Source organism: Dunckerocampus dactyliophorus, chromosome 17, assembly GCF_027744805.1.
Source record: "Dunckerocampus dactyliophorus isolate RoL2022-P2 chromosome 17, RoL_Ddac_1.1, whole genome shotgun sequence".
NCBI lineage: Eukaryota > Metazoa > Chordata > Actinopteri > Syngnathiformes > Syngnathidae > Dunckerocampus > Dunckerocampus dactyliophorus.
The window spans coordinates 19031408-19054637 of NC_072835.1; the positions used below are offsets into that span (position 1 = coordinate 19031408).

The 23230-nt window shown below is 42.9% G+C and overlaps 1 protein-coding gene and 1 long non-coding RNA gene across 2 annotated transcripts; one reads left to right on the plus strand and one right to left on the minus strand.

Moving 5' to 3' along the window:
- Nucleotides 1–81: 81 nt before the first annotated feature.
- On the minus strand, nucleotides 82–22607 carry kcnt1a (potassium sodium-activated channel subfamily T member 1a). Its single transcript, XM_054756715.1, has 31 exons — nucleotides 22257–22607; nucleotides 21444–21605; nucleotides 17934–18013; nucleotides 17653–17800; nucleotides 16390–16437; nucleotides 15931–15979; nucleotides 15392–15451; nucleotides 15230–15304; nucleotides 15066–15149; nucleotides 14569–14663; nucleotides 14276–14456; nucleotides 14039–14203; nucleotides 12305–12441; nucleotides 10247–10310; nucleotides 10037–10145; nucleotides 9684–9792; nucleotides 7820–7969; nucleotides 7265–7494; nucleotides 6978–7194; nucleotides 6311–6416; nucleotides 6005–6177; nucleotides 5031–5102; nucleotides 4778–4912; nucleotides 4566–4677; nucleotides 4383–4484; nucleotides 4119–4202; nucleotides 3886–4014; nucleotides 2768–3059; nucleotides 2625–2687; nucleotides 2467–2551; nucleotides 82–2314 (listed from the first exon to the last, which is right to left on the minus strand). The coding sequence occupies exons 1-31, from the start codon at nucleotides 22400–22402 to the stop codon at nucleotides 2197–2199; spliced, it is 3780 nt and encodes a 1259-aa protein (XP_054612690.1). The 5' UTR covers nucleotides 22403–22607; the 3' UTR covers nucleotides 82–2196.
- Nucleotides 14308–22811, plus strand: LOC129169855 (uncharacterized). Its single transcript, XR_008566491.1, has 5 exons — nucleotides 14308–14475; nucleotides 15081–15185; nucleotides 18397–18571; nucleotides 20149–21733; nucleotides 22314–22811. It is a non-coding gene; the product is annotated as an uncharacterized LOC129169855 (long non-coding RNA).
- Nucleotides 22812–23230: the final 419 nt, after the last annotated feature.

A 23230-nucleotide genomic window follows, 5' to 3' on the forward strand; every position in this document is an offset into this window, starting at 1 on the left:
CAAAAACTTTCTGCGCTTTTAATTGGTTTCTTAGTCTTAAGTGAACTCCTGGGGGCAGAAAAAAAGCACAGTAGTCATTGATTTTATATTGATTAATTTATTGAGATGCAACTGTGTATTTTATGTATGGGTCAAAAAGTAAATGTACATACTTTATGTGAAGTAAAAACATTTTGAACATCCAAATATACAATATTTCAGAAATCGTATCAACAAATTGAACAGAGTATAAAGATAATAACTAACAGATGAAATCAAATACATCGTCAGTGGCTCAGTATTGCACAGAGCCCCCTGTTTAAAAGTCAGTTGAGTTGAGTACAAACATCGATACATAATGATCATTGTTACTCCTACAAATTAAAACCTAAAGAGGACAACTACTGCTAATGCCCAGCTACAAAAATACGCTTTTAAATCGGAACTTTTTTAAACTTGTTGCAAAGTTTTTTGTAATAAATACTCAAGGAAAGCTTAAATTGAATATAGAGTTTACAAAACATACAGTCAGTCCAGCTTTAATCAATTAAAGATGGATAGAAACCGGCGATGAATGCACAACAGTTGTCTCTCGGCACTTCACGCTTTGACTTTCACGGCTTCACTCTATCGTGCTTTTTTTCCCCAAACATCCATCCATCTATTTTCTATGCCGCTTGTCCTCATTAGGATGGCGGGGTATGCTGCAGCCTATCTTGGCTGACTTGGGGCAACAGGCGGGGTACACCCCGGACTGGTCGCCAGCCAATCGCAGGGCACATATAGACAAACAACCATTCACACATTCACATTCATATCTATGGACAATTTAGAGTCACCAATTAACCTAACATGCATGTTTTTGGAATGTGGGAGGAAAATCCACGCACACACGGGGAGAACATGCAAACTCCACACAGAAATGAGATTCGAACCCGATCTCTGATTTCCGATCTCCTGACTGTGAGGCCAACATGCTAACCACTTTACTCGGCCCTTTCCCCAAACATATTCATTAAAAATCTTATTGCAGTTCCTTGCTGTTTCACGGTTGACTATGGCCTATTAGTAAAAAATATGCATATTTAAACAAATTTTACGTTTGTGGCCTAAATTAAGCATTTTCAAACATACAAATGGCTAAATCAATTAAAATACAAATATAAGGCATTCAGAAGGCATACTGTACTCACGCATTCAGAGACAAAAGGCATGGGTACGCATACCGGTGTTGCCATGTCCGATTATTATAAGCGACTTTTGTTGTAAAGTCACTTGCAAATTACCAAGTCCCATGTTGTTTTGGGCATGTTTTCAGAGAGCTAGTCGCTTGTTTCTCTTGCGAGGCCTGGCAACACTGACGCGTGTCTAACATAGCATCATCGTCATCGTCGAACAAGTTGCAGGTTAGTGGTTATGTGTAATTATAATGTACTGTACATGTAGGTAAGTATTGTCACTATATCAGAGTGTAGTAAGCGTATCAAATGAAACAAATCATGGGCTATGGATATGTGTGAGTGTGAGAATTTATATTATGTCTTATGTATGTCTTATTTTCTGTATGTCTACTATATCGGGTAATACAAGTGTAAAGGTGATTGTAGGGGTGTTATTTCATCTCTAGAGGGATCTAGTAATGCATTTTGTAAATAGGATTTCTATGCTCTAACTATGAAAATACTGTATTAGATTTCTAAATAAGGGGTCCTACTTTGCGGAAATTCATCTATCACAGTCGAGTCTGGACCAATTAACCACGATAAATGAGGGATGACTGTATAGGGAAAAGCATTTCAACACATTTCTTAATCAAGAAACTAGACCCCTTATTTCTCCTTGACTCTTAATTCTTCACCTTACCAAGACCTTCAGGACAATTATATATTTCCAACTTTGTGGAAACACAGAAGGGACCAGCTATATTTTCTTCCTTTTCCACGTCCTGTCAGTGCAGCGTTCACATGGCCAAATACTTTTGTCTTTAAAGTGTAGCTACTGAGCTTGATGTTCAGTTTGTACTTTACCTGAGGGATCTCTAAGCTGTAACAAAACCGATAATTCAACCTTAATGCCGCTGTCTTTTTCGTCGTGATGCTGTCAAAGGCCACCTGCCAAAAAGGAGCTACTCAGATGACAGTAAAAGACTGCAGTGCTGGTCCTGTAGCGGTCTAAACCTGCCCTGGCGTGAGAAGGCCTCCAGGTAAGGCCAAGTGATCAGAGTTGAGTGTCTTCCCTGGTCTCAAAGCTGGACTCGTGCCTCTCTTTCAGACTACTGCTGTGGATCGGAGGCTCCTCGGGGACATGAGCCAGAGGGTCAGAGCGTATCAAGTACCTGAGGTAGAGGGCAAGATTTTTATGTCTGGACAGAATAGTCTGCTGACAGCTGCACTTCTGTATAAAAGTGTCAGTCAGAATCTTGTGACACACAACACAGGAATAAATGACAATACAATACAATACAATGCAAAACAAAGTAATGCTTACACAACATCATTGAGCTCTAGGCGGGTGTCAGGTGAAGGGTTGATCAGGACATAGGACAGAGTGTTTTGGTGATCGTTCTGCTCATCTGAAATCAACCTCAGTCAGAAAAATCACATTTATCTCAATCAAGATGCAGACTACAAATGAAGCAACACTACCTTGCAGGTATCCCAGATTGACTCTGTTCATGACATCACAGGCTGTCAGATTGTTCCAGTCCTCTATTTAAAGCAAAAAGACAAGAGTTTTGAGATTTTTGCAACAGATAAGACTCTAGAAGAGAGTTACCATGGGTTCTCACCATATCCTGAGGTGGGAAGACCCAGATGCCTCATGCGGTTGCGCACCAGCTCAGAAAGCTCCTCCCTTTCAGAGCGTCGGTAGAGGCTCAGGCGCTGTTGGGCGATGCGCTGGGCATGGTCCTTAGTGGAGTCCCGGCTTGTCCCCTGCCACCGCGTGCTTCTTTTACTCAGACGACGTGCCCACTGCATGCTCTTCTTCCTAAGCAGAGGGCGGTCTGACTGGTCATTGGGGCGCTGGGGCTCTTGACTTCTGTCTCTTGTGTCCTTGCACTCTTCGACGGATGCCTGAAACTGAGGGAGGATGTTGTTTAGAACTCAAAACTACAACTAATAACTATATTAGTTTAAACAATGCATATTTAAGCAAATGTTATGTAGCCATCTATTTTCTATCCACTTGTTTTCACTAGGGTCGCGGGGGTATGCTGGAGCCTATCCCAGCTGTCTTCGGGCGAGAGGCGGGGTGAACCCTGGACTGGTCGCCAGCCAATTGCAGCAAATGTTATGTATTCTTGGCCTAAATTAAGCATTTTCAAGCATAAAAATGTTATAAATGAACTAAAATACAGACACAGTTTAAGGCAATACAAGCCATTAATGAATTGTAGTCTACACTGGCCACTCGGTGTCACTAGTAACACGCACCAGACTTGATCGCCAAAGACGGGCTTTTATTTTTTTTATACTTATTTATCTCACAACAGGCACAATAATAACATAATAATATTAATAACACTACTGTTATGGCAGTACTCCAGCTAAAACTCAACTCTCAATCCCCAACATCACTTCCTGTCCTCACATCCGGTAGACATTTATTGAAACACTAGCACGAGTCTTATTTATATCTTTAAATGGCTTATTTTATCTGATTATGTCTGCAATATTGGGTGATATGAGTGTAAATGTGACTATAGGGGTGTTACTTCATGTCTAGAGAGTTCTAATAATGGTAAAAATCATATTTAGAAAGTCATAAACAAGTTTTCAATGCTTTTTCTACAAAAATATTCCGTTTATTAGTCTTGAATCCTACTTCACTTATCGCGTTTGGGTCTTGAACCAGTTAACCGCGATAAACGAGGGGTTAGTGTTCCTGCTGTATTGCGACCCTTGCCTCAGAAGTGGAGAAAATGTGTGACTCGGTCCGGTAGATCCCAATTGGAATTTCTGCACTGGATGAGCACAGTTTCTGGAAGAGTCTTCCATAAGTACCAATCCACAGGTCTCCCTCAGTTACTTTCATCTGAAGCACAAACAAAGGAGATTACCCTTTTCACTCAAATATAAGATGATCTCAAGCATGGCTGTGGTTTATAACACTAGGTTTTACGTTTTTGTTCAACTCACAGCACAGAGGTATCCTGATCCAGGAGTGGTGTCCAGTCCCAGCAGCAACCTTGCTATGAGGATCATGTAGTCCTTCACAAAAGACTGAGATGGAATTGCATAGATAATATAACTTTTTTTTTTTTTTTATAACTTTTGAGTATAATTTAAAAAAAAATAAACCAACAGAAGAAAGATCCCCAGGTGGAAGACAAGGGGGGATTGTTACTTATTTTTACTTCACTGGGTCAAAGTCACAGTGCTCAGCTGTGGGTGTGCGCCAACCTGGTAGAGCAGCGTGTCGAGCATGCTGATGCTGAACACTCGGCCTGCGGCGAAGGGGAGGCGGAACATGAAGGCCAAGTTGGAGCCTTTGTCGCGCTCTTTCTGCGGGGGATCAGGAGATATATACACTGTATATACAAAATGACATTCATAATAATTCCTACTTATGTTCTACTGTCTTACCTTTTCCAGCTTGGATAGAGCCAGAGAGTAGCAGTCCTTTGCCCTGAACTGCATGAACCTCATGTTGGATGGATGTGTGAGCTCCGTGATGATGCTGAGGCTGGGGAACAACCTGGAACAAAAGGCAAGGCTTTGAATGGAACTAAAATGACTCTAAATATCACGACATATTTCAAAATTCAAGGTTGTGATGATAAAACGTGACTGATTACCGAAACATTGTCTGCACGTTAACAATAGTTTTGGCGTCGGCCATGTAGTCCTCCTCTGCGCTCATTGTACTCTCTTTGTCCACGACGACCAAGTTGTCGGCGTATATAATGCCACACTGAAGCAGGCTGTCAAGACTGAAACACACACCGTTATGATCATAACCCAAATACACAGCATTTTTCCTGGAGGATACTGCACTGTAAAACCAACATAGATTTTGACTAAATTGCGAACGATACATGACGGTCTTACTTGTCTATGGCGCCCGCCATATAGTAGACCATAGGAAAGCAACAGATGGCTTCTAGAAAGTGATTATCTGGCCTATGGATCACAGAGAAAGTAATGTACATCAAGAACTGCACACAGAACATATTTCATTTTTTCCCCAAAGATGACAAAAACAATGCGATGACGAACGCTGGCAAGGGGGAATAACAGCAAGAACAACAGGGAAGAACGAGCAACATCACTGATTGGGTGAAGGAGAATGCTATGTAAAGATTTTAAACCGACTGGGGTTGGGAATGAGCCGATTGGCTGACACAGAAGCAGGGTAGGGAAGGGTTTATTGAAATAAAACGCAAGGGTAGATGCAGAGCTGTTTGGATGAAACGAAAGGGTGGACAAGGAACTAATTAGATGACACAGAAAGGTAGACAAGGAGCTGATTGTCTGACACAAGGGTATGTAAGAAGCTTATTGGCTGATACAGAAGGAGGAGGGTAGGTGGTCGACAAGGGTAAGTGAGGATTTGTGTGGATAAAACAGGTAGACGAGGAGCCGGTTGGATGAAACAGATGGGTAGGCAAAGAACCAATTTGCTGACAGAAAGGCAGGCAAGATTGCCTTCGTTTTGTTGTCATTATTATTACTATTACCTGTCCCCAAGCGACTCCCCCTCTCAACATTAGGCATCTACCCAGTGCAATTCCTGAGAGACCCCAGGCTGTCGTAAGTGTTGCAATTACGTATCCAAGTGTGTGGGTGCAGCATTAAAAGGATGGGAGGGAGCGCCGCAGGAAGGGAGTGTTGATGGTTGATGTGTTGTTAAGTTCAGAGCAAGTTGCTATGGTTACCATCTGCCGCATTTTTATTATTCTCACCAAAAAAAAAAGACAGAGTGAAAAGCAGCAGCAGCACCCTTGGCCTGCTGCTGGTGAGAGGATGCATTCCTGTGATTTGTGCTGAAAGAAAGAAAATATGTGTTGCGAAGGAGAACTCACAGGTTGTCCAGCAGTAACACGATCGGGTTGAGTTCTTTCCTGGGTCTGTAATACGCTCTGAGAGGCACTATGAAGTTATAGAGACCATTCCCTGCTGTCTCAGCCGACACGATGATAAGCTTATTTTTGAAACCATAAGCCTTGGCGTCTTCTGAACTGTTGTGGCTGCAACCCTGGAAAGTATAGTGAGAAGAAAAGTGGTTGTTTCACAGAGGGATAGATGAGGGAGGGCGGGAGGGAGAGGAGAAGGAACCGCGGTAAGAAAGACCGATGACTAAGGTGACAGAACAAAATAGGACTGCCCACCTGGTCTAGACGTAGGCAGCAAAATGAGGCTTTCTCAGCCAGCAGATGGCACAAGGTGGGCGAGCTTCCGATGTAAGGAGAGTTAGGGGGGTAACCTTTCACATACCTGGCAACAAATCCAAAAATAGTATCACTTGTTCAGAAGCAAGCTCATACAGGACAAAAGTATTGAGGTACAAAATGGAACAATCTGGAGTTGAAGATATACCAGCTTACACTCTTCTGGAAAGACTTTGGAGTGTACCGATAGGAATTTTAGTGTATTTGTGACATCAGAGGCCAATGAGAAGCTGCTTGCTTCAGCCAGAACACTGAAAATGGGTCGTGGATGGGTCTTCCGGCATGACGATGACCCAAAACATACGGGCAAGGCAAGAAAGGAGTGAGTCAAGAAGAAGCACATTAAGATCCTGAAGTTTTTGGAACTTGATTTCATGGAAAATCTGTGGAGAAAGACAAGCAACTGCCTCGAAGGTTTCAGTCTTTGGAGAAAATCTGTGAAGATGAGTGGAACAATATCCCCCCTGCGATGTGTGCAATCCTGGTGACCGACTACAAGAAATGTGCCAAGACTTTTTGTTTACTTTCTGCCTCTAAAATGAAGCTACCAAAAATTATGGACTCATTCCTTCACCCATGATGTGATCAAAACCAACAATTATCTTACTCAGTGGACGAATGCTCTCTCTCATCGGTGAAGACAGAGTCGTCTTCTGATTGGTCGCCAAGGAGGTCACATGGCAGGATTGAGGAAGAGTCGGCGATCTCCTGAACCGGAGCGATGCTCGGCCGGCGACTGCCCATTCCGTTGAGCGCGGGCGGTACCAGCTTAGCGCCCGAGATGTGAGGCGGACTGGAGTTCTGAAGATCCATCGCAACGGTGCCTGTAAGCGGACCGCAGTTTAGCATTTCTCTCCCATAACAGTGGCGTGTTGACATGCTTGTTGCTCTCACCCATGCTGGCAATGATGCTGTGCACGGGAAGCTGCGAGGGTCCGTCATAGAGTCCCACACCAGCACGTCCCTTCCGTTCCTCCTGGTTGAAGATGAAGGCTGAGTTTTCCTCCTTTGTAATGTTGATGTAGTAGCAGGTGTCTGTGGCAGCCATGATGTGGTGAGGGCCGGGGTTTAAAAGGATGCTCTTGTTCTCCTCCCTCCTTATGCCGATCAAACACACTCCATATCTGGATGAGACAGCAAAGCTTATCAGCGTAGTTTAAAGGTGTAGGAATGGTAAATGGAGAGTTAGAGAAATAAGTTAAGTGTAATTTTTGTAACATGTCTTTGATCAGGGCGACGCGGTGGCAAGAGAAATGATTCTGGGTATCAGGCACTGTCTAGCTCCCTTTCTCCAAAGCTGGAAAATTAATGGGTTAACTTTGCCCCCCGTTTTGTGTTTGTGTTTTTCACACAAAACACCAATAAATCCAGTGTAAAAGAGGCTTTTCACTCAAGTTTAAATGACCAAATATGGTAAATCCTTGTCCTTCTAAAGGCTACCCTACTCACTTTTTGTGAGCGTGGAAAGAAGCGTAGGTGAAGCTTTTGCCGCTGTACGCCCCGAAAAACTTGCTGTCGCTCAGCCTGATGTGGTAGACCTCGTTGCCGGAGCAACAGCCGTACATTCTCTGCCACTGCTCCGGAGACTGCTGTCCTTCCCTGCATGAGGAACACAATGCCATTCATTCTGCCACTATCAAGATCTTTGACATTTGGAGTTTACACCTCCGCTCTCCATGAAATACCTTTATGAGAGTGTCAATCAAAACTTTTATGATACCGCTCCTGTATTCTATTTCATTAGTGTGCTCAATGAAGTGTCAATAATTTTAGACTATTATTGTAGACTGACTATTGAATGAAGTACATAACACGGCCTTGCACAAACTCTACGCCAGCTCAGCCGGTGACTAATAGAGAGCTGTACTTTTGTGCTTCTTCTATTGATTGAGCTAATGGTAACCCTTCAGCTGCTGACGTCAAGAGTAGGAAAAGGAATCTTTTTGCATGCAATGGGGGAAAAAAAAATAATCAGAAAGCTTTTCAGAACAGAGCTGCTTGCTTTTTGTCTGTCAAATCCAGAGATTTTGAAAGGTTCAATATTATTTTGCAACAATTTTAAGTTGCAGAGGTTTGACAACATTGTATTATTGTTGTTGTATTGTATTATAACATTGTATAAGTGTTGCCAAAAATCGAGACAGTTTGAAAGTGCTTTTAGTAAGCCCGACTGGGAACAGCTTTAATTAAAAGCCTGGGCTATAAACTCAGTGCCCAGCGCCACTCTTAAGGCGTCAGGAAGTGAGATCTACCAACGTACTCTTGCACAGATCCACCAGCTGGAATGCGTTACACTCACCCCCCAAACCGCACTCTCATCCAGGTCATGTCACCAATATAACCTGCCTGGTGCTGCTAACTCTACGGTCCGCTCAGGCTCGAACATGGATCCCCAAAATGAGAGTTGAGAGCGTTAGCTGTCAAGCTAAAAGCCTGGATTCTCAACTCCAGCACTTAAGGCATCAGGGAGCAAGGTTTACACAATGCACTATCGCACAGCCATACTAGCTGGCATCCTAAACCTCACTGTCATCCGAGTCACGGCACCAATGTAACAGTGGTCATCCGCACAGTCCGGCTTCAAACATCCGCACTGATTGAGACTTGAGTCGAGAAGCGATAGCCAATGAGTGAAAAATCCTCGGCTGTCATCTTGTTGTCCAGTGCAGCTCTTGAGGCATCAAGGAGTGAGGTTTACACAACGTACTACTACACTAGCATCTGTTACACATGCATGTCTCCGACTTTGTGGCTCCAAGAAGCACTATTGTGCACTTTATTGTAACGCTGTGTTTGTCCAATGTTAATAGATGCTAGATACTGTATCAGATACAACAATGTAACATTATGGCATGGAGGAGGACCCACACATAGGCAACACGAGCATCTCTATGTGAGCTGCAGCGCGAACATTACACATTTTAAAAGCAACATCATGCTAGATTAGGCTACTGGGGAATAAATACTCCCCTGTCTGTAGCTGTCTGACAGATAGTAGAACTGAAAACTTTATTTTAAGATGTGTAGATAAGCCCGATTTTTTTTTTTTCTACAAAGCTGTCCTCCCAGAACTGGTGGGCGTTTACACAGGGTAGACTCATCCAGTCAAAGGTGGTATAATGTCCATTAGGAAGGAGGTTTTTCCTTCATGACGTCACCAACTCCCGGAGCTTCAAAAGATGATAGATTTTTCTCACGTTTGGCGGTCATAAACAGGCTCTAAAAACACATAATACTGTTATAACATCATTAAAACGTGAGTTTTGCCTGACAGGGGACCTTTAAATCGCCTCCATAGCAGCAAATGACTTACCGTCCACTGGAGGTGTGCACGAGAAGCGTGACCAAAGTGGAGGTGGCGGGACACACACAGTTAAGAGCCAACATGGCATACTTGAACTCCTCCTCACACACGACATGGTCTAAAAAAACCCCAGAAAATTTGTATTAAAAACAATGATTAATTTTTAGTGGATGACAATTTAGTGTAAAAAAAAATACATATGAATCGAGTTTAAGGGTCATTAGCTTAGCGTGGTTTTCAGAAAGTAGCTAAAGCCACTAGGTGGCAGCGGACACAGGCGAGCACAAATCAGTTGTACAGTAGCAAACATGTTCTAATACTGGAAAAAATGACATTGACATTGACTGTCGTGCAACTCTAACCTGCAAATTTGACATGGAACTTGTTTTCAGGCTTGAGGATCTGAACATATAGTGGACAGTTTGGAGCAAAGTCCTTGACTGCCCAGGCTCTCAGGATGGTCTGATGGTCCTGTAGGACAACACACAGTAGGATTAAGTGCTCTGATTTGAGGTGTAATTTTCATCTTGACATGACACAGAAGCCCTTTTGAGTTGATGTATCAGCCCTACCGCTGCCATGCGATCCACCTCGTTACGGCTGCTAAGGATGAAACAGGCCTCGGCGTCGTCCATCCTGTATATAAAAGGTAAACAAAAAAAGAAAAGACGTCAACGTGTGTGAAACATCTGCATTTTTATACAAAAAATGATGTGATGTTTACGTTTAGCAGCAACAGATCAACACAATTCCTTGGGGTAGTGTCACCTAGTTTTGTTGATAGGCAGAGTTTATGGAGCACTGCGTCTCATAGGCTAATGACAAAATTGACACATGCCAGTCACGCCCACTAGGCAGTTTCAATGGCAAACTTGGGGGCACTGCGTCAGAAACACAATCAGGAAATGAACAAAAAACACAATAGGGACTGACAAGAGTTCATTTATACACATTAATTTCACAATCTATTTAATCAGATATTTTATTATTATTTAATATTATTATTTATTTTGTATTACATATTATCATATATACTCATGTTTATTCTTTTTATTATTATATGTAAAATGCATATTGGAAATTCAGTCACCACTGCATGAAAGTTGTGTAAAAAAAAATTGCCCACCAGCAATGAGTCAGCCTGTCACACCTACAGTGACATTTAACCGGTCATCTGTCGATTCACTGTCTTCCAATACGCAACCTTGAATGCTCCCTCCTCACTGAGCAGCGTGCAGTGACTGTTTTTTGCATGTCATTAACAGTGCCGTGAGAGGGCAGGTTCCAATGTAAAACGTGCGTGGGTGGACTTGAAATGCTGTCATTCACAGGACACACCAGCTTGTACCCAGACTTCTAGTTGTATTTTCTCGGAAAAAAAAAGGACAAACTGTAGATTTACTGTTTGTACTCAATTTAAATCTCAGTCTGATTAATGTCCATCACAAAAGTACGCTTAAGAATACGAGGATATCACCCGAGTATTCCAGTCTCCGCTCCAGTTCATAGTGAGTACACAATTGATTGGTTTTAAGTTGAGATACTCAATGTTGGCTTTCTTACCCATATCGTCCAGCACTTCATTACCGATAGCGATATAGGCAGCATCTCTTCCCACAAAGTCATGTCATGTCGTGTCGTGTCGTTTTACTGTGATGCCACCGGATGCATTTAACGAATAAACACTGCTTGCGCAAAATAAGACAACTTCGGCAATAAGCAACAGTCGTTGTGTGAAAAAGTACAGTCGTTGTGTTTAGTGGTTGATTATGGCCTATTATAAGCCAAAAATATGCATATTTAAGCATATTTTATTTATTTTGTGCCTAAATTAAGCATTTGCAAGCATAAAAATGGCTAAATGAACTAAAACACAAATATAAGGCATTCAAAAGACGCATTCAAAGATGTTGAGGATATGTAGTATTCCACACTGGTCACTAGGTGTCAGAAATGTTACTGTAATGTTCATTGAGACACAAGGACCAGACTTGATCGCCGGAACAACTGGCTTTTATTGCAGGTTTGAATTATCTCACAACAAGCACAAAAATCCCTTAAAAAAAAGTTCTCGTAAAAAATGGGCTACTGTTGTGGCTGCTACCCGCGCCACGCTGAAACTCATCTCTGAACCTGCGACGTCACTAAACGTTTCTCTGTGTTTGATAAAGGACGATAGCCAAGCCATCTCTTTCAGAATTGGTGGGGCATTCCTGCCTCCTCCTGGATCACCACTTTTCCCTTCAGCACCCTTTCTTGCCTTCACGTATCGGTCTCTTAAATTTGTCCAACTTTTTTTTTATTTTTACTGCCTTCTCATCTCTTCCAAGAGTGGCAGCAATTTATCTCCAATAACTGATGACAATCTGTTGATCGCGTTGATTTTTATGAGCCCAATCATAAAGATGTCTGTATTTTCGAATCCCCGCCACCAGGGGCTCTTGCTTGTCCGCCATGTTTTTCCATGCGGGACCGTCCGCGTAGTTAGAACATTTCCTAGGTGCGCGGTAAGGAAAATTTGGGCCGCGTGTACGGCGCACGGAGGGGTGTGGTTGCAAAAATGACGTAATTTGGCCGCACGGACCTCGCGGATGCGTCAAGCATAAACCGAGCTTAAAGTGTCGACTCACTTGGCTCTGAGCAGGTCCTGGTCTTTGAGAACCGACCCCTGCAGATAGATGACTCTTTGCGACCACAGAGGGATCTGAAGTACTCTCCGCACCTGCAGGTCCATTTCACTCGGACACAGTATCACCACGTAGTAATCCTTAAGGATGACATATCCACCATGTCAGCATCATCAGCATGTATGATGTAACGCAAACACTCAAAAAACGTAACCTAAACAATCTAATCCTAATAATTTACATTATAATATACTGCTATTCATCGTCTCCTCTATTCTTGGTGCTGCGGAACCTGAAACTCTGTGATGCCATCACAGCCCGACACCAATGATGGAAAAAAGTGTGATGATAACCACAGAACCAAACATATAATTGGAAAAAGTCTAAAACTAAAATATGAGCAAATTAAACAACTACACTAATTAAATTCACAGAGCAGCTTACTTTATCAGTACAAGCTAGTGAAACAACCACAAAGCTCAACACCAAATTTGATGAGACTTTTAACGTGTCATCTTCTTACAAACGACCTGGTCCACCTTTGGCAGGTTTGCTGCCTCATTCCAGCAACACTTATTAAACACCACTAGATGACACCATTTTGTTCCCTCTCAACTATGTGTCTGTTCGGCACCTTGAAACGTTGAGTAGTTTTTCGTTATTTTAATTTTATCCTACAGTGAAAGCGTTCACTTTACATTTTTTCCAATGGGAAATGTGAAATTAGACCACCTTGGAAGTCAACCAGCATCACAGAACACATTGTGTTAAACTTCGGAGGTTCCACGGTGGGCTATTTCTCTTTGCTTCATTTGATCATTCTAATATTTTGGTTATTAATATACACACCATCTATATCTTTTTCCACTTGCGTTCAACAAAGACTAAACAAGCATATTGATATTTACTTTGTATATTAAGTTTTTTGCTAAAATTTGCTGTCTGTATTTTATTTTATTTGTATTTATTCTTCTATTATTTTTCTTCTATTATTTTTTACTGCTTTTATTGTAATTGTAATTGTAATTGTCTGCTTGGCTTGTGCAGCACTTTGGTCAACCAGATTGTTTTAAAAGTGCTATACTGTACAAAAAGGTTGAATTGACTTGACACTATTGTTGTATAAACATATGCACTATCAAACAGTACTGTGCAGAGCTTGAGCTTAATTAAGAACTAAATAAAAACTAAATAAAAACTGAAATAACCCTAAGTAAAAACGTACTAAACTAAAAACTATTCCTCGAGGCGTGTTTGCGAATGCGCTCCCATGAATTAAAAACATAATTTTGGTCTGTAAACACTTGACTCACTCGAGAACTACGCTTGAGAAATACTCATTGCAAGGATGCAGTGTAGCCTATGCCTCGTCTCGCTAATTAATGATCTCTTTGCACTTCATTATGTCTAGACCAGGCTCTTTTGGTGGAAATGGGCCAAGGAAAAGGAAAGCCATCACCATGGAAGAGAAAATGAACATCATAAAATGTTCTCGAGGGCTGAGGAACACCCACCAATATTGGCCGCACTTTTGGTTAAAGCTTCTCTTATGAAAGCAACAGTAAGCACTGCAGTGGTCTTCTTATTGGCTGGAAATATTTTCTGGTTGTATGCTAATAAAGAGACTGATGAAGAAAGTATATTTATATGTGAAGTATATACTCAGAACTAGTCTCTTCTTACCCTTTGTGTTCGTTGACAAGACAACAACCGGAAAGCGGGGGCGGCGACTGGTACCTGGAGTCTGGGGTGGGCGTAGAACTCATTGAGGAAGTCCATGAGCAGGTCGATTTTAAGTGCACTGACACACAGTACCACGTGTTTCTCCGTCTGCGCGCGGTGGCGGCTGTAATTCCCCCCAGACTTCTGGCTCTCCATCCACAGGTACATCAACTCCTCAAACTGACCCACCAACAAGCAATGAGACTACAAAACGTACACGGAGAATACACCAACATCCTAACATCTTCCTACTTGCAGTGGCAGCACCACCAGGGCCACGCAGATCATGATGACCACCAGGAGCTGTGACGGCCAAATTCGGGGGGTGACGTCACCGAACCCTACCGTGGAAAAGGTGACGATGCAGAAGTAGAAGGAGTTGAACAGGGAGAGGTTTTTCCCTGCGCGCTCCAGGTGCTGGATTCCACACGTGCTGTGCAGAGTAGACATTGGTGAGTCCGCTTTAATAGATGCAGTACCAAAATTCATTGCCAGGTCCACCTGAAGAAATAAACACCACAACCCACATTGTGGAGTAGACTCACCCAGTGAAGACCAAGCAGAGCAGAGTGCAGATGAGGATGAGAACCTGGTTGAACATGGCTGAGTTGGTCCTCTGGATTGCTCTGTGGACATCATTCTGCAAATAAAATACATTGCAAGCAAAAAAACAAAACAAACTCCTTTCTCATGCTTCCAAAATTCCTGAGAGGAACTTCTGATGAGTACTTCAGTGTTTAAATGTCTCACATCGTTGGGTTGGATGCTTTGTGCAAAGAAGCGATGATAATAGATGTTCCCTGCAGCTGCAGTACAACGGAACAACAACAGATACGCATCCTGATGAAATTTGCCAAAGGATTGCAAACGAAAACCCCGTGAGCAATTCTCCGAGATGCTTTTGAAGCTGACTAACCGCGTACGCTTGCACAAATTAGAATTCTTAATTACTTGAAATTAAAACCGCTGGCAGTGCGGGTCGTTAAAATGCAAATGACACCAGCTCGTTAACACAAACCATCAAGTTAATGATCTTACTCACAATCATGTTTTCCAGAGCGCATTTGGCAAGCCAGCAGTTGAGAAAGACGGGGATGAAGATGTTCCTTATGGATGGCCAGAAGATCTGATGAGGAAATGATTATTTTATCGAATCACACGGGTGAGTCATGCTCTGTTATATCTATAAATTGAGTCACCATTTACCGTGATGATGAAAGGAACCGTGTTGATCATCTCCAGAAGAAAAGAAACTTGGAATATCTGCTCCCAAATGTTCCCCTGAGAAATAAACCGTCATTTGAAACTCCACATGGGTCAATATCCTCACCGCTTCAGCCTAAACGAGATTCTCTAATGAGGTCTCACCTTGTAGCTCAGATACATCAGCAGCATCGTCTCCAGGAAGCTGATGATGGCCACTGTCACCTGCCGTGATGGCAACAATTTACCACAACAAAGGGCACAATACAGTGAAAAACTAAACAAACGAATAACGAAAAATCGGAATTTGTGCATGACACCATAGTTCAGCGTACCTTACACGATCACACGGTTTTTTGTTTAACTTTTTCTTTGGCTTTTATGTAACCAAACAGAACACAATACAGTGGAACCTCAGTTTTCATCATTAATCCACTCCAAAAAGTCAGACAAAAACCGAAACGTATGAAAACCGAAACTATACTATGTACTAAACTATACTATTTTTTGCATAGGAAATCATGTAAATCCAATCAGCTGTTACAGACACCCAGAAATATGAAATATGAGGTTCCGCTGTACACCAAAAATGATGCACAGTAAGCACACTCGTATACAACGTTTGTATCAATTTTCTACTCTGTCAAGACGTTTAAGTCAAACGTGGCTTATATAGTTGAAGTAGTTGTAGTAGTGATACTTACTTGAATGGCCCAGACAGGAACCTTCCTATCCACCCAAAAGATCAACTCCCTGACAGAAAGAGTGCCACAATTATCAGTCATTATTTCTTTGTTACACCATGATAATGACGAAACTACGCCATATACCATAATCTAAAACAGCCCTGATGCCACTATAAATATAGAAGGACGTTTATGAATACAAACAGGCCACAACACCGGTGCACCAGCACCATTTTTAGATTTTTTTTTTTTTATCTCAAGGTCTGTTATAAACACGTAAAATGTGAACATGTTAAGGTTAAATAAAGCTAAAATATATCACGTTGCGGTTGGACACCACTGCAAACTGCAGCCATAATAATAAACACAATGCTAAAAATGAAACCTCCCTGACAGTGTCCATCAAAACTGGGCATTCTGATCTTTGAAAAGACAGCATTTTGCGAAGATTTCTCACCATTACCGTCGACTGCTTACCAGTTAATGTCTCGGTCTTGCACTGATCCATTCCAGGGGCAGTCCATGCTGTGTACAAATACAAACATAATGTGTGTTTCTTTTTTACTTCATTATGATCTAGACCACCAGGGGCAAGCAAATATATTTGTCACCCTTGCTAAGTCAGGCTTGATTTACGCCAACTCGCCTCTCATCTCATTAAACCATGCATCTTGTTGCTAGGCAACGAGGCGACAGACCTTCATATAGGATTTAGGGGCGCTGGCATATTAGCATATCTAATTGTTGCCTCTTCCTGATGTATTCTTACACTCAACAAAATATAAATGCAACACTTTTGTTTTTGCTCCCATCGTTCATGAGCCGAAGTCAAAGATGTACAACTTTTTCTATGTACACAGATGGCCTATTTCTCTCAAATATTGTTCACAAATCTGTCTAAATCTGTGTTAGTGAGCCCTTCTCCTTGACCGAGATAATGCACCTACCTCACAGGTGTGGCGTATCAAGGTGCCGATGAGACCGCATGGTTATTGCACAGATGTGCCTTAGGCTGGCCACAATAAAGGGCCGCTCCAAAATGTGCAGTTTTATCACACAGCACAATGCCATTGTTGACGGAGCGTGCAATAGGCATGCTGACGACAGGAATGTCCACCAGAGCTGTTGCCGGTGATTTGAATGTTCATTTCTTTATCATAAACTGTCCCCAAAGACTGTCAAAACTGTCATAAACCGTCGCAGGGAAGCTCATCTTGTCGTCTTCATCGGTGTCTTAACCTGACTGCAGTTCGTCGTCGTAACCGACTCGAGAGGTCAAATGCTCACATTCGGAAAGGTGTTCTCTTCACGGATGAATCCCGGTTGTCACTGGCAGACAGTGTGTATGGCGTCCTGTGGGTGAGCGGTTTGCTGATGCCATTGTTGTGGATGGAGTGGCCCATGCTGCCAACATCCAGCAACTTTGCACTGCCATAGAAGGGGAGTGGACCATCATTCCACAGGCCACACTCAACAACCTGATCAACTCTACGCAAAGGACCCCCGGACCCCATCCCAACAGTAACACTGCAGATCTTGGAGTGGTCTTGTATTAGGGCCAGCCTGAGGCACACCAAGGAGAAGCGCTCACTGACACACATTTAGGCAGATTTGGCAATTTGATCTGCCTTTTGTGTACATAGAAAGTGTTTTCATGAACAATGAGAGCAAAAACAAAATGATGCATTTATATTTGTGTTGAGTATATGTAGATATCAGATGTTAGACAACTGTACGTACCACTTGGTGTTGCCGCCGGCAGTGTTCGGTTGGCTCGGGCTGTGGGTAGCGCTCGCGCTCTGACCTGGGTTGTCTGTCACCACTCGGATGATGTAGAGCAGACAGGTGAGCAGCTTCAGGGAGAAGTTGAACACACGGATTCTGAGGCCTGAAGGCAAAGGAGGAAATCTTGTGACACGTCCATGTCGTTTATAATCTCAGGAGAGTACACTCTTTAAGGCAATATGGCTCCATGCATTTGTTATACTGAAGCACACATCTGTACTTTGTAGATGGCATACTTGAGCGTTGATTTTTGATGAAGAACAGCTTCAGACGCTCCTTGAAGGTGTTCTCGTTCACGTAAAACTCAACTTGCACCCTGGCAGAGGGAGCACAAACACAATAAACACTTTTTATTTACACTAGGCGACAAATTTTGTACTCTGTGATTGTTTATGACGATGCTCCTGATTGGAGTTATGTAATTATCTGAAGCTGGGTCAGACGTCTGTTAATTTTGCTGCGTGAGACAATTAGGAGCATTGTGTGTAAAGATATATTTGGTACAGCTACACTTCTACTGAAATCCAATTACAAAAATGATAATGCTCAATTTTGACTGATACTCTCATACGTTAATTATGTGGTTGTAATTAGCCTCATGCAGGCAAAACTGAGCCTTATTACCTTTGCAAAGACATAATGTCTCGTTTCAGATCTCATTAGACAGTGCAGATGCACCTAATGGTTGTTATATTGCAGGTTTTTGGCTTGTGACTGCAAGGTCCTCAGTGGGGAAACAAAGGCGGCGTGGGTTGATGGCTGCCCAGACGTCAAGTGCAGCAACTATTTCTGGTCCCAGTGCACCAGAGAGCAGAGAGAACCCTTCAGAGATGCAAGAGATGCTCCACAAACAGCTGTCACATAAGCAGATGAGGTATGGACACTTCTATACATTAGAGTGCCACTTGTATGACCCCCCATCCACCCACACACCATAAGCGGGTTATGTTATGACCCTTAATTGGCTGCTGTCGATCACACAATTGCTCTCTGAAAAGGTCTGCTATGTAATAAGACGCAAATATCTCACAGCTGTTTGATGATAACAAATGACATTCCTCTAGCTGCAGTATCCCTGAAACGGTCATAACACTGGAAGGGGCGTTGCAAGGGAAGAAGAGACAGGATTATTGGGAGGAGGAAGTAATGAGATTTCTACACCGCTTAGTTATCACTGTCCATTTCATAGTAGAAGATCCTTTAACATGTTCCAGAATACTATACCATAATACCATAAACGTACAATTTTAACTAAAAAGAACAACAATCATGTTGTCGTTCCTCATTATAGCGTTGCAACTACATAGTTTTCCGTCTACGTATTCCTCCGCCGCTCGCACTTAACAACTTCTCTTATCAAATCAGTCAAAATAACATGGGAAAAAGTCAATACAGGTATAGCCTACTCACAGCTACAGCTGCGAGTCCAGCTCCAGCGCTTCTCTGTCCCTCCTCTCTCTCTGCCCGTTCTAACTCAATCTGACAAATTTCGGCATCTGTTTATTCCGGTTCGTAAAGGAATCCCTTTGGCTTTGTGCTAAAAGGAATGTCGCCATCACTGGTTTCGTAGTCGGACATATTTACGTTCACTATCCCGGCAGTAAACACCGTGAAACAGGTGATGGAAATGTGCGCAACAGGGCAGCTCGGGTGAGAAAATAACGCAGATCGATTGTGAGGTCTGACTTACTAGTGGAAAATGATTTTGTGATGCAGATGTGTTACTCTTTTGAAAGCGTACTGTTTTGAGACGCAAAACGTTTTACTTAAGCCACTCCACCAATTAGCCGGAACTACTTTCCTCAACTCCGAAAACGTCACTGTTGATGCACTACACTGCTGATGGTGATGTCATACAACTTCTTGTCAAAACCCCCCCGAACTATTCCTTTAATTTGTTCCAAAACAACAGACAAAAACCGAAAGATTCGGGGAAAAAAATAAAGAAGCAATTTTTTTCATAGGAAATAATGTAAATCCAATTATTTTATTCCAGACACATAAAAATGTTAAAAAAATACATTTAAGAGGTAATATTTTGTTATATATTCTTTCTTGAACTCAACAGTGTTTACCTTTATCAAATTGCTGGCACTCGCAACTTTCTTTGGCCCCTTGATGGGTTATTCAGCACAATAAAATAATGCATGGACAGCCAGTCACCAACACGTATGCACACTCGATGCCACAGAACACGGCAAATGGACAAGTTTGTTCCACGGAACGCTGAGCAAAAATCGAGGCAAAATTTTGACACAAATTTTTGCTGAAAACTGAGGTTTGACTGTGTTTCTTATGGATAAGACCTCTAAATTCAAACAAATCGTGGGTCAGCCAATGTCCCATAAAACATTAGGTCAGTCCACGCAGTTGTCTAACACAAAAACGCACGAGAAAACCACCATCTGACTAAAACCACAAAGACAAACTGCTTGCATGCATTTATTCCAGTGTTACCAGGGACATCAATCATCCCACATGTGGCTCCATACGGTACCTCTGCCCTGCATCACTACTCCAAGGATCCGACCTCCAAGTGCCTACAGTCGGACTGATCCAGGTCGGAATGATGATCCTGGGATCCATGGTGAAGAACACCTGTGGCTATGCGGTACGCTCCCTTAACCCTTTAGAATGATCTTAAGCGACTTATTTAGCGACAAATCCAAAAATGCTCATGAAGGAACTTGGGCACGAGAAGCAGAGCGAGAACACGACAAGTCATTGTTTGGGGAGGAAAAACAAGCTTATTGGAATATTTTTAGAAACGTATACTGTCTCTCTCTCCTCCGACCATCTCTCAAGCTGTTGCCACAGCAACATTGCTACAGACTGTACATGAAGGGAAAGTGGTGATGCTGCAGCACTGTAGCTCCGCGCAGGGCTGCAAAGTGTGCTTTTGTAACTACAGCATAGTCGGACAACGTACCACAAGTGCTCTTTGACATTTCCTAATATGAAGACGGAACACAAGGATTTTGCTGTGATGGGTTTGTAAACAGAAATATCAGCACATTTAGTTTAGAAGAGTGATTCATCACATTTCAGGAACCATTTTTAACACAGTATATCTTCTCAAGCCACAGAAAGGAAACCTGGGCACACTTTAGAGTAGTCAGTGTACAGATTGCAAAGTGGTATAGATTTACAATCCACTGAAAATGACACAGCACACACAGCCATTGTTGTCGAAATAGGCGGAAACACAAGTCGTGCCTATACAGTAAAGCATGGTGGTGGCAGTGTGACGGTCTGGGGCTGCATGAGTGCTGCCGGCACCGGGGGAGCTGTGGTTTAATGAGGGACACACAAATTCCAACATGTGCTGTGACACTGTGAAGGCGAGCATGATGTCATTTTCATACTGCAAGCTGTACACTGACTACTCTAAGTTATATCCAAGTTTACGTACTTTCTATAGAAGATATCATATAACGGTCGCTGCAATGTGAGGCTCACACTCACTTTTGTCAGATGTCCCTCTTACCCATCTAACGCAGTAGCTGGCTGACCAACCCCCCCTGCCCTCCATGAATCAGCAGCCCCTTCACTCACATCATGTTAGTCATGTCAACATTGCACATCCTGCCCATGCAATGTAAGACGTTTATATTTATGGACACCTTGCTTGGGCAGACGAAGCCATTTAACTAAACAGCTCCCTACCTACCCTTCATTGCCCGCCTTTAGTAGCACATTATAAACTACTACATCTGTAACGCTAAGGTGTCTGTACTGTGTCATACCTGTCGTTCTGGAAGCTCTGGTCCCCGAGCAGCAGGTCTCGGAAGCGGAAGCGAGGCGGCAACGGTGGCACCTCACTCTCCAGCTGCTCCATCTTCAACCTGGAGATGTCCAAGATCACCCCGCCGGTGCTGCTGATGGTGTGGCGTGGTCCCTTGCAAGCGCTGGAGGAAATGGTTTAAAAAGTTAAACCCACCAAAGAAAGTGGGGGTAAAGGGAGCCGTCAAGACCAGCTGGAAGGACATATGAGGAGAGGAATGGACAGACACAGCTGGAGTAGCAAGTGACGACCGTAAGTTCAAGTTGGGGAGGGGTTTGGTGTGTTGCTCAAGGGCACATCAGCAGTGCTCATGAAGCACGAAACATCTCCAGTCTCAATTTTACGGTTCAAAGTACAAAATCCTACAGAATGAGCTCATTCACCTCCTTAATTAACCTCTGGTCTTCTAATAAGAGCTGCTTAATCAGCCTCTTAAGCAGTCACAGAAAAAAACAACAGAGTGAGACATCTGGTTAAGCAGATAATCTGCATAATAAATGTGTCAACACGTCTGCAGGACTTTAGAAGGAGTGCACACAGGAGTGGCAGAGTGAATGATTCCATTCTGGTCCCCAGTTTTCCATTAAGCCTGTCAAGCTCGTATCATACATTTTTGTAGGGTCGTCAGCACCACTCACAAGGAGTTGATTGTTCAAAAAACAAACTTGTGAAAAGTGAGCCACTCTCCATGAGGTTTCTCGTCTTTCTTTGCAGCTTTCAAAACACTCACGAGCAGACGTAATTTAGAGAAATATAAATGCTGGGTTTTATTTACCGTGTCTTGCGGTCGTTCACGCTGCCATCGTCATTAATAAACGTTTGATTCTCGTAGCACTCGCTGCACATTTTGCCCGAAGACCTGCGAGATGTCGGCGGCGCTGAGTCCCCCCTGACAGAGTCCTCTTCCCGGGTCAGTTGCATCGGAGGAACCTGGAGGATAAGCGCAGAGAAGGCGAGCTCCTTCACCTCCTCAGGTGCATCGAGGTGTGTTTGATTTAACACTTTTCAAAATGAAAAGTACAAAAAATGCCTATGATGTGATTTTTGATGGGAGTTAAATTGTCATCATGATGCGAGGAGGGGTGCAGAATGATAGACAAGAATGTGACAGACCGCTCATATACAGTAATAAAAAAAAAAATCTAATCATGACAAGTCTTAAAGCTTGACGAGGAGAGTTTTAGCACCATCTGCCGGACAATCGGGAGCACTGAAGCCATTCACAATTAAATGGAAAAAGTGAAAAATCAACGCTTCGGACATGTGACAGTTTCTGCCATTTTTGGCTCCTCCCGGGACCAACAATGAGAGTGTGGGCGGTTTCCCTCACCAGAAATGTGCTGTAAAAGAAAGAAAAAAAAAAAGGAAGGGGCCCCCTACTCCTCACTGCTGCTGATTTTTTTCAGGTTGCTTTAACTGCACTTTTCTGGTCCGGGAGGTGTGGGGAAAACTCCCAAACCTTCATCGGGGATCCCGGGAGGACCCAAAAATGGCAGAAATTGTCACTTTACAGAGGGGTCGATTTTCTGCAATATTTTCAGGCACGCAGCTGCAATTTTCTGTTCCGGGAGGTGGGGGAGAAACGTCCCACACTCTCTTTGGGTGTCTTGACAGGACCCAAAAATGGCAAAAAAAAATACCACTTTTCCCAGGAGTCGATTTTTAAAAAATTATTTCACTTCCGAAATCTCAACTTTTCATGTCGCTTCAACTGTACTTGTCTGGTCTGGCAGGTGGGGGAAACCCCAC